The sequence below is a fragment of the Megascapheus bottae genome, chromosome X, assembly GCF_031878675.1.
Source record: "Megascapheus bottae isolate mThoBot1 chromosome X, mThoBot2.hap1, whole genome shotgun sequence".
Classification (NCBI taxonomy): Eukaryota; Metazoa; Chordata; class Mammalia; order Rodentia; family Geomyidae; genus Megascapheus; species Megascapheus bottae.
The window spans coordinates 10,787,486-10,799,391 of NC_143547.1; the positions used below are offsets into that span (position 1 = coordinate 10,787,486).

Sequence of the window (11,906 nt, forward strand, 5' to 3'; positions counted from 1 at the left end):
TACTCTTGAGAAATAAACTACACACACATTCTCGGGTTTTGCTTTTGATTCTTTTCGTCCTGGTTCTATGGATTGAACTTAGGACCTGGGCACTGTTCCTGAGCTCTTTTTTCGTTTGTTTGTTTTGCCAGTCCTGGGGCATGAACTCAGGGCCTGAGCCCTGTCCTTTAGCTACTTCTTCAAGGCTAGCATTCTACCACTTGAACTACAGCACCACTTCTATGGTACTGAGGAATTGAACCTGGGTCTTTGTGCATGCTAGGCAAGCACTCTACCACTAGGCAAGACTCCCAGTCCTCCTGAGCTCTTTTGATCAAGGCTAGTGCACTACTAATTGAGCCATAGTTCCACCTCCAACTTTTTGGTGGTTAATTGGAAATAGGAGTCCCATGGACTTTCCTGACCAGGCTGGCTCCAAATGAGATCCTCAGATCTGATAAGCTAGGATTACAGGCATGAGAATGCCACCAGTGTCAGCTGGCATTATCAATTTGTACAGTAGTGTGGGACTGTTACAGTGACAGTGCAAACAGAAATCAATCAAAGCACACAATCAGTGGGGAAAATTATAATTATGTCATGCCTTTAAACAATTTTGTAAACTCATTAAAAATAAGTGGATAGCCAGGCGCTGGCGACTCATGCCTGTAATCCAAGCTACTCAGAAGACTGAAATCTAAGGAACGAGATTCAAAGCCAGCCAGGACATAAAAGTCCATGAGCTGAAGAGCTCAGAGACAGCGGCCAGGCCCATAGTTTAAGCCCATGACGACCCCCCACAAAAAAAACCCCAACTAGATATAATGGTGCATGCCTGTAATTCCAGCACGCTGCAGACTAAACCAAAAGACTGTTCAAAGCCAGACAGGGAGTTTCAAGTCAGCCTGGGCTATATAGTAAGACCCTGCTTCAAATATATATATTGAAAATAAGCATGAAACCTTCTACTGTGTTATTAGTATACAGGAAAATGAAAGAAATCTCAACACATTTAGCATACAATAAAGCATTAGAAATATTGAGAATGGAAGTATTTTTTTAAAAAAACCTTACAATTGGAAATACAATAAAAACTATTCATTTTGGGTGAATTGCATGCTATGTGAATCGTAGTATAGCTGGTGGGGGGTGAAATGAACTGGAACTGAGGCTTAGTGGTAAAGTCCTTGCCTAGGATGAGTGAGGCCCTGATTTAATCCATAATCAGAAAAAATGCTGTGAAAAAAATTAACTTATGCATTAGGAGTTCGGCCTAGTCATAAGAGGGCTTGCCTAGCATCCACAAAGATGTGGGTTCGATTCCCAGTACCACATACATTGAAAAAAAATCAACTTATTGACATGGAAAATTGAAGAATGCTTGCCTTCTTGTTTTTCTTCTGTAGGGAACAAGCATTGTTTTCAGTGCCTTGATGAACTGTCATATCCCTCAGAGTTGCAAAACACATTAGAATTCCTTTAATATAAAGTACTTTTTTTGGTTAGTAGCTAGAATTAAGGTATGGGATATTAATACCCAGTTTATGGGCTATAATATGTTTATACATTGAATGAACATTTAATGAAGATGGTCCTACATGCATAAACTAAGTGACATGAATCCTGAATTCCAGTAAGAGATCTAACTGAGACATTAACTGAGATATTTCGTTGGTAGGAATCATAAAGGAGAACTGTCCATAGAATTCACAGAAAAGATAAAGGATAGCCGGATGTGGTGGTGCATGCCTATAATCCTAGCTACTCAGAAGGTAGAGATCTGAGGTTCTCGGTTCAAAGCCAGCCCGGGCACTAAAGTCCACGAGACTCTTATCTCCAATTAACCACTAGAAAACCAGAAGTGGCACTGTGGCTCAAGGGGTAGGGCAGTACCCTTGAGCTGAAGAGCTCAGGGACAGCCCCAGGCTGAGTCCAAGCCCCACGACCAATCAAAAATAAAGAAAGAAAGAAAAGAAAAGGCAAATGAATACCTTTTGAATGCAATGACACTTAAATGGAACCTTGGGAAATATGTATGAAACCATTATAAAGTACCAATAACTATGGGCCAGGAGTGGGGCCTAGTGGTAGAGTGCTTGCCTAGCATGCACAAAGACCCAGGTTTAATTCCTCAGTGCCACATACATAGAAAAAAACCAGAAGTGGTCCTGCGGCTCAAGTGGTAGAGCTCTAACCTTGAGAAAGCTCAAGGACAGCGCTCAGGCCCTAGTTCAAGCCCCAGGACTGGAAAAAAGAAGGTACCTACAACTAATCATCCCCCAATTGTTTTGTTTTTCCCCACTACACAGTATAATAGTCTTCTTGATGAAATTCCTGCATCATCTGGTGGCAGGAATAACTATTGGCGAAAATTAACCCTCCAAAACATTCCCAAGTCAATGATGATGTATGACATACTTTATTATGTGGAGACTGGCATCATCTCAGAGCGTTTACAGAAAAAAATGAAGTATCTGTTACAGAAACCACGGACAGAAGAGATGCGTCAGCAGCAATTGCGGGCTGTTTCTGATACCAGGTAAAAGAAAGCTGTCCTTGGTGTTACAATACTAAAGGCATTTCTAAAAATATTCACATGCTTCCAAATTGCTCACTAGTGATAACAATAAGGCACATGTGGGAAAAGAGAGTTGAGGCAGATTGCCTAAAATGCATTCGATCTCACAAACAGAGCACTAAACAAAAAAGAGAGTATCCTGGGACATAGCTTGTGCCACCAAACGGACGGACAACTCAAGGCTGACAGCAAATATAAAAACTGTATAGTAATTGAGGGAAACTCTTTAGGTAGAACATATAGTAGACACAGAGACAGTGCAAATAGAGCCTTATGGTGTTGCTTTTAGTGTGTATGTGTGTGTGTGTGTGTGTGTGTGTGTGTGTGTGTGTGTGTATAGTGGGTCATGGGACTTGAACTCTGGGCCTGTGTGCTGTTCCCGAGCTCTTCATCTCAAGGCTACCACTTTACTCCTTGAGCCAGAGCCCCACTTCCCCTTTCCTAGAGATTAATTGGAGATAAGAGTCTCATTGTCTTTAGTGCCCTGGCTGGCTTTGAACCGAGATCCTCAGATCTCAACCTCTTGAGTAGCTAAGATTACAGACATGAGCCACCGCACCCACTGGCTTTTAGTTATGTTTTTGAAATTTCTATCTAGAAATTCCAACATTTTTACCAGGCAGCCATGGATTATGCCATTCTGAAGGGCTGAGATCTAAGGATCCCAGTTCATCCCATCCCAGTAAAAGATCCACAAGGGGAACTGTGCCTTAAGTTGTAGGGGATTTGCCTTGTGCTGAAAAGGTCAGGGATAGTGCCCAGGCCCTGAGTTCAAGCCCTAGAACTGGCATAAAAGAGAGGAAAGGATGAAAGGAGAAAGGAAGAAGGGAGGGAGAGAGGAGAAAGATATCAGTACTGACACAAAAGAAAGAAGAAAAGTGTAGCCGGGCATGGTGACTCATGCCTGCAATCCTAGCTACTCAGGAGGTTGAGATCTGAGTCTCGCAGTTCAAAGCCAGCCTAGGCACTAAGAAGTCCTAAAAAGTCCATGAGTTTCTGATCTCCAATTAATCACCAGAAAACTTGAAGTGGCCCTGTGACTCAAGGTGTAGGGCAGTTGCCTTGAGCCTGGCAAAAAAATAAGAAAGAATCACATTTTCAGATTTTGTATATTTATAGTTTATAAATTTTATAAATTTATGATTTATAAATTTTGTGAGTTTAAGCAGTTTATTGGTTTATTTTTCTTTTTGTTTACATTTTATTAGCATATGTTAATTGTGATACTTCATAAATGCATATCCTGATCAAATTTACCTCCTCTTTATTTCCCCTCCCCATTTCTTTTTTTTTGCCAGTCCTGGGGCTTGAACTCAGAACTGAGCACTATCTTTGGGCTTTCTCAAGAATAAAGCTCTATGCTTTTAAAATCACAAGAGAGTAGGTATAAAAAAGATCAATAGGAGGGTTTTTTTGGTCAAAGTATGTTATATGCATTTATAGAAATATCACAGTGAAACTCCTTGGCTTGTACAATTAATATACACTAATAAAATATGTAGATATAAAAAGTGTGAGACATGAAGACCAAGGAAGATTTAGTCTAAGAATTAAAGTTGAATTAATATTCAAAAAAAAAAGAATAAAGCTCTAACATTTAACATGTGACAGCTCTGCAGACGCCAAGCACTTGATCAATGACCATCCAGTTGTGACCCTTTGTCTGGCACCTGGTGCTGCTGCCAAGTCAGGAGGACATGATCAGAGGCAACAGGTTCCAGGGTGTGGCCCTGACCAGCTAAAGAAGCCTAGGTGACCCCTGAATAGAGCCCCTGCAAAATAAGACACACAGAGAGGAAGACTTCACCAAACTGCACTAAGTATGTTCAAAATAGCTACCACTCCCCAGTGGATAGTTTAGAGGCTTCTATTAAATTAATATTTTAGATTGGATGGTCCTGGTTATGTTCTTACTGGGGAAATTAATTGTTCTACCTTCACGATTAAAATAATAATGCAGATCCTGGAAAAAAAAGAATAAAGCTCTGTCACTTGAGCCACAGCACCATTTCCAGCTTTTCCTATGTATGTGGTACTGAGGAATCAAACCCCGGTCTTTGTGCATGCTAGGCAAGAACTCTACCACTAGGCCAACCTTCCAGCCCCGCTCCCCACTTCTTTAAACAAGTTCAAAACATTCCACTGAGCCATTTTCATACATATGAACTAAGTACTTCAGCTGTATTTGCTTTCCTTCATGTCCCCATTCACAATTATACACAACCCTTTGGATCCTGTGTTATATGCCTACTATTCAATTGTAGTGAATATTAACTGTACAAAGGATTTTCGCATACATGTATATTATATCCTAGTCAGATTGCCCATCTCTATTGATCTCCCATTCCTTGTGCCCCCTGCACCCCCTCTATTATTCAACTACTTTTTAAGTGGATGTGAGTAGCAATTCAACCTGCAAGAACAAGAACCATCCAGTATGGAGAGGAGGGTGGAAAGTGGTAAGGGTAAATTGGGTGTGGTTGGTGAGTGAGGCCTGGGTGCGGATGTTAATATTTTCATAAGTATAACTTAAAGGGTTCCCATTGCCTTTGCGGCACAGAGCCAAGGGCTTTTTCATTTTCTGCTGAAGTCTAATTGCATTCTTGCTGTTCGGGCTTCCCTGGCCCAGGATAAATTGCATATAAATGTACAGGGATAATTCACTTCTTTATAGTATGTGAACCAATGCATGTTTTGAAGGCGTGGGTTGTAGCAAAATAGATAGGTTTGGATCTGAAATAATCCAGGCAGACTGTGACTGTGCCAATTCCATTACTACTCCTTTCCATTGGTAAGACTTTCATAGCCCATTTTATTTACAAAGCTGGCTCTCTTAAGAACAAGCATTGATAAGACTGAAGAATACTTAGGAATTATTCCCTTATGCATGTATAAGATGAAAAAATACCCTTTTAGACCATGAAGAAGATACTGATGACCCACTGCCAAATCAATATGCTAGAATTCTTGAAGACCAGAAATAAAAAGTACTGACCCATTAACATTTTTTCCCAGTCCTGGGCTTGGGACTCAGGGTCTGAGCACTGTCCTTGGGTTTTCTTTTTTTTTTCTTTTCTTTTTCTTTTGCCAGTCCAGGGCTTGAGCTCAGGGCCTGAGCACTGCCTTTGGACTTTCTCAAGGCTAGAGCTCTACCACTTGAGCCTCAGCACCACTTCTGGCTTTTTTCTATGTATGTGGTACCAAGGAATCAAACCCGGGTCTTCGTGCATGTTAGGCAAGTACTCTACCACTCGGCCCTGTCCTTTGGTTTTCACAAGGCGAGAGCTCTACCACTTGAGCCACAGCACCACTTCTGGCTTTTTTCTATGTATGAGGAATCGAACCCTAGTCTTTGTGCATGCTAGACAAGCACTCTACCACTAGGCCAAATTCCTGCCCCCCCAATAACATAATTTAACTGTTATTTTATGATGAAAGATATATATTTGCAGACAGGTGGGCTGGTTTAGGGATCAGTGTGTCATTGTTAAACAGATTTTTTTTTCCTAACTCATCCATATGATCATCTTAACAACTTAACCCTTATATCACCAAGGTCAAATAAATGATAAAACCCTCTCTTTTTTTATACTTTTTTATTGTGATTAATAGAAGGCTTACATTATATTCACCAGATAGAAGGTGCATAACTTCACAAACATTGATACTCTTTCTCATGACATGGTCCCCATTTGATAAAACTCTCTTTACCAACACTTATAGCCCTGAGTTTCCAGCTATTTGGATTCATGCTACTGATTATACACCAATGAGTCATTTTAGAATCAAATAAGGTACACATTCATGCACAGTGAGACCAAAGGAGGATACTTAGGGAAAGAACACAAAGGCACATGCCTCTGTGCCTCTGAACATATAAAATATTATTTATCAAAATAAACTCTAGGGGCTTGGATTGTGGCCAAGTGATAAAGAGCTCACGTGGCAGGTACAAAGCTCTGGGTTCGATTCCTCAGTACCACATACACAGGAAAAGCTGGAAGTGGGGCTGTGGCTCAAGTGGCAAAGCGCTAGTCTTGAGGAAAAAGTGCCCAAGGACAGTGCCCAGGCCATGAGTTCAAGCCCCAGGACTGGAATAAAAAGTGAACTCTAAGAAATGGAAAGGAGGGATTTTTTTTTCTTGTTAGTTCATTGTCTTTGGGGGATAAGGAGACACAGAAATGGAGGGACAAAGGTTGAAGAAATGCGGTAATGGTACTCCCTACACACCATGTTGGAAATAAACTATATAACTTTGAGCAGGTATGGGAGGGAAACCCTGGGAGTGAGAGAATGGGTGATATTGTCCAAAAAATAATGTACTCATTACCTGACTTGTGAAATGATAATAACAACACAAATATTTGATTTTATAAAAGAAATAAATAACTAACTTCTAAATCAGTTGAAGAGTTTTTTTAAAAAAAAAATTCAGTGAGGTATTTTTTTTTGTGCCAGTCCTGGGCTTGAGCTCAGGGCCTGAGCACTGTCCTTGGACTTTCTCAAGGCTAGAGCTCTACCACTTGAGCCTCAGCACCACTTCCGGCTTTTTTTTTTCCTATGTATGTGGTACCGAGGAATCGAACCCGGGTCTTCATGCATGCTAGGCAAGCACTCTACCACTAGGCCAAACTCCTAGCCCTCAGGGAGGTATTTTTGAATGAAGTTTTCATTGGAGATTTCCCACAAGCAAAGCCCTTACATAAGGATTTGAGTTTCAATAGTAGTTTCTTTGGGATCCATTGGTGAGAGGGAGTCGGAACAGCAAAACAGAAGGGAAGGCAGCCACGTGTGTGTGTGCATGTACGTGTGTATGTGTGTGTGCACACACACATAAGTGAGTTACACTGTAGGTAATGAGCTTAATCTCCCTCTTACCCCCTGCCCCAGGAATGTCAAAGCCAGAATAGCATATGTAAGACAGAGTTATCCATAGGACCAAAGGAGTCAGGTACTGAGGCACTGGTTAAGAGCTGCTTGGGAGGGATGATGTTAATTCTTGAGTAATTTCATCCTCTCTGCTCAATGATTCTTGACCTGAAAGACTGACTAATGCAGATGCTGACAGGTGAGAGGTGGGTTGAGTTGCCCTGCCGTGGCAACAGGATTGTGGGCATAGCATCAATTTTGTCTGATCTCAACATTGATTTTGAAAAAGCTTGGTTATTTTTTTCAACTATTATGAAATACTGTGTGTGGGTGGTGTGTGTGCCAGTATTTGGACTTGAACTTAGGGCCTAAGCCCTGTCCCTTACCTTTTTTTTTTTTTTTACTCAAGGCTAGTGCTCTACCACTGGAGTCAATGGTCCACCTCTGGCTTTATGCTAGTTAATTGGAAATAAGAGTTTTTGCCTGCCTGGGTTGGCTTTGAACTGTGATTCTCAGATCTCAGCCTCCTGAGTAGCTAGGGCTGCAGCTGTAAGCCACAGATGCCTTGCATAAGATTTTTGATGGCTGAGCACTGGTGGCTCTTGCCTGTAATCCTAGCTACTCAGGAGGCTGAGATCTGAGGCTCACGGTTCAAAGCCAGCCGGGGCATGAAAGTCCGTAAGAGTCTTATCTCCAGTTAACCAACACTGTGGCTCAAGTGGTAGAGCACTAGCCTTGCGTTGAGGAGCTCAGGGACAATGCTCAGGCCCAGAGTTCAAGCCCCAGGACTGACAAAAAATGAAACCTTTTTGATGTTAGTGTATGATATTTAAAAAAATAAGATGATAGTAGTCTTTACACAGTATCTTCCAGAACAGCTTAGTACTTTCATTCTCATCTATATGCTTGAACAAGTGCCAGATAAAGAACTGTGCCATGTAAACTCAAACAGGAATGAGAACTTTAACCTAAAAGATCATAAACAATGTTGCTTAATGTAGAGAGGTATGCAGTATATATGCTGGAGATCATTTGATTCCATACACTTTGGAACTTGCTTTCATGTTCACTTTGTTGTGTACTCTTTTCTGTCCTCTAGATTTTCATCCTTTACAAAAGTCTGCAGTTTATATAGCTCCTACCAGCAGACAGCTGATATGAAGCAAACCACTCGTTATTCTAAGCAGGCTCAAACGAGAGTTGACAAAATGAAAAAAACTTATGTAAAGGATAAGGAAGAAAAGACATCTGTGAAGACTGTAAGTTTAACTTTCATTGAATCCAGTTTTCTGGACACTATGCTTACATACTGTTAATTTGATTTGCATACATAAGATTTTTCTCATCCATGAGTTCAAGGCTGAAACATACCTTTTTTTTAAATTGTGCTATATGCCTTTGATAGTACTGTAATACTTTTTTTAACTCTTAAACAAAGGACCAGGGCACATGACTGTAATTTCTCACCCATTTGTGAGGATTTAAGTTTGAGGTCAGCCAAGACAAAAAGTTAACATATAAGCCAAATGTGATGGTTTATACCTGTCTGCCGTTTATATGGGAGGCACAGAGGTAGGAGGACCATGGTCCAAGGCCAGTGCTAGGTAAAAATACAAGGCCTTATCTGAAAAATAACCATAAAGTCAGGTGCCATTGGCTTACACCTGGAATCCTAGCTACCTCACGAGGCTGAAATCTGAGGATGGAAGTTTGAAGCCAGCCTGGACAGAAAAGTATATGAGATTGTTATCTCCAATTGACCGCAAAAAAAAAGCCAGAAGCAAGCTGTTGCTCAAGTAGTAGAGTACTAGCCTTGAGAAAAAAAAGCTCAAGGAATAGCACTCAGGCCCTGAGTTCAAGCCCTAAGACTGCACACACACAGAAAACGTTCTTGAGACTCTCCAAAAAAACTCTCACAAAGGCTGGAAGTAGCACTGTGGTTCAAGTGGTAGAGCACTCACCTTGAGCAAAAGAATCTTAGGGGCAGTGTCCAGGCCCAGAACTCAAGCCCTAGGACCAGCAAAGATAAAACAATGAATTAATTTTATTCTTCTATTTTATTTTAACAAATATCTGAACAGGCTATACTTAGCAAAACATACATACATACATATAAGTGAAATGTAAAGCAATTTCTACTTTTATTTACAATTCTGCCTAGGATCGAAAAACAGGCAAGTCGAGTGAAACACCAACAAAAACAATGACAGTCTTCTCCACTCCATCTTTTGATATTCTGAAAATGGAAAAATCTCTTTCAGAAGAGTCAGTACAAGAAGAAAGGAAGTTATTTCAGTGGTATCAAGATTTCAGTGTTTATAGAACTTCGTTATGATGATATATAGCAGAAAATCAGAGATGTGTATCAAAATGTTTTTTGTGGATAAAGGACAAATAAAAAACATCCTTTTATCCAAATGCATAGCATATTTGTAAGCGTTTTTGTATTACCATAGATACAAGTAATTTGGAGGCAGGACTAGGATTTGAGCTCAAGATCTCAAGCTTGCTAAGCTGGTGCTCTACCAATCTCCCCATGCTCAACTTTTTGCTTGTTATTTTGGAGATGGGAGTCTAGCAATCTTTTCTGTCTTGGCTAGACTCAAACTTCCATCTTCCAGATTTGTCTCCTGAATACATAGAATTATACATATGAGCCACCAATGTGCAATTAGGTGTGAATTTTTTTTTTGGTGACAAGACTTTAATAAGAATTAGTGACTTCTAATCAGGAATCGACAAACTAGCACTGTATTGTATTATTTTTTTATTTTTTAATATTTTTATTGTAATTAATAAAAGGGTTACATGATATTTGCCAGATAGAAGGTGCATTAATTCACATACATTGATACCCTTTCACATGTCTTGGTCCCCATTACCCTCCCCCCCCACCTATTTTTAACAATAGCAGAAGCCAGTCGCTGGTGGCTCATGCCTGTAATCCTAGCTACTCAGGAGGCTGAGATCTGAGGGTTACAGTTCAAAGCCAGTGTGGGCATAGAAGTCTGTGAGGGGTCCCAGAGTGTGGCCTGGTGGCAGAGTGCTTGCCTAGAATGCACAAAGACCCGCATTCGATTCCTCGGTAAACATATATAGAAAAAGCCGAAGTGGCGCTATAGCTCAAGTGGTAGAGTGCTACCCATGAGAAAGCCCAAGGACAGTGCTAAGTCCCTGAGCTCAAGCCCCAGGACTGGCAAAAAAAAAAAAAAGTCCATGAGACTCATCTCCAATTAACCACCAGAAAACCGGAATTGGTACTATGGCTCAAGCAGTAGACTTGAGCTAAATAGCTCATGGACATTGCCCAGGCCTAGAGTTCAAGCCCTACCACCACCACCAACAACAAAAAATCAGCATGCCAGTGGCTCATGTCTATAATCCTAGCTTCTCAAGAGGCTGAGATTTGAGGGTTGCAGTTCAAATTCATCCTGGGCAGGAAACTCCTTGAGACTCATATCTCCAATAAACTACTCAAAATGGTTGGAAGTGGCACTGTGGCTCAAGTGGTAGAGCATTCGCCTTAAGCAAAAGAAACTTAGGGACAACACCCAGGCCCAGATTTCAAGCCCCAGGACTGGCAAAAAATTTTAAAAAAGATGAGTTAATTAATTTTATTCATTTTTTAATTTTAACAAATATCTGAACAGGCCATACTTGGCAAAAATATCTGAATTCACATCATGAAAGGCAGTTCTTGCTTTAGTCTCCAGTGTCTTTTTACAGAGCAGCTTGCGAATGACCTGTTCTGAATTATAATAAAAATCATCATGGATTTGGTGCTACAATAGGCATGATGTAGCATACTTAATCAGTAGTGAGCATGAGAAGTACCTGGAGCCAGAGCCCTGAGTCTGCTGTAATATTATATTTAGGATATTTTTCAAATATATTCATGGTTTTGAGTAATATCTACCAAGTTGCTTTTGAATTGATAAATTCATATTTCTGGTTCAGTGCAAATTATTGATTTCTTCTGTGATGAAGGCTACTGACTTTATAGCAAATCTTACCAGAGACCATGGTAAGTAAACAGTACAGTTTTTGAACTTCTTAATGTGGTAGGTTGATTCTGATCTAACTCAGGCACAGCTGCCTATAAAAGAGTCTTCTTCTGCTAAAATCAACCAAATGATAGAGAATATTGAAGCCAATGTGTATGGTTCCCACTAGGCTGCAGTTAACAATAGGCATGTACTCTTTAATATTAATATAGACTCATTTGGTATCCAAGCAAGATGACTAATCTTACTTTCAAAGTGTTCTAGATCCATGGCTGAATAGAAGAACACCTGTGTGTCCCCAGGAGTCACACATATTGCCCTCTATTAATTTGGGAAATAACCCCTCATCTGGTCAAATGAATGTCAGCATCAGTCAGCCATAGTGTGTTATACATGTTACAACAACAACAACAACAACAAAACAAAAATGAATGTCAGGTAGCAAGATAAGGAAAATGGGGCCTGGAGTGTGGTCT

General features: G+C 40.5%; 1 protein-coding gene across 1 annotated transcript in view; it reads left to right on the forward strand.

Annotated features, from left to right (window-relative positions):
* Positions 1-9,811, forward strand: part of CXHXorf58 (chromosome X CXorf58 homolog) — a 30,802-nt gene extending 20,991 nt beyond the window's left edge. The window contains exons 7-9 of the mRNA XM_090326050.1: positions 2,289-2,518; positions 8,526-8,685; positions 9,588-9,811. Coding sequence (XP_090182176.1) covers positions 2,289-2,518; positions 8,526-8,685; positions 9,588-9,761 — 564 coding nt within the window. The 3' untranslated portion in view covers positions 9,762-9,811. The remainder of the gene's footprint in view (positions 1-2,288; positions 2,519-8,525; positions 8,686-9,587) is intronic.
* The last annotated feature ends 2,095 nt before the right edge of the window (positions 9,812-11,906 follow it).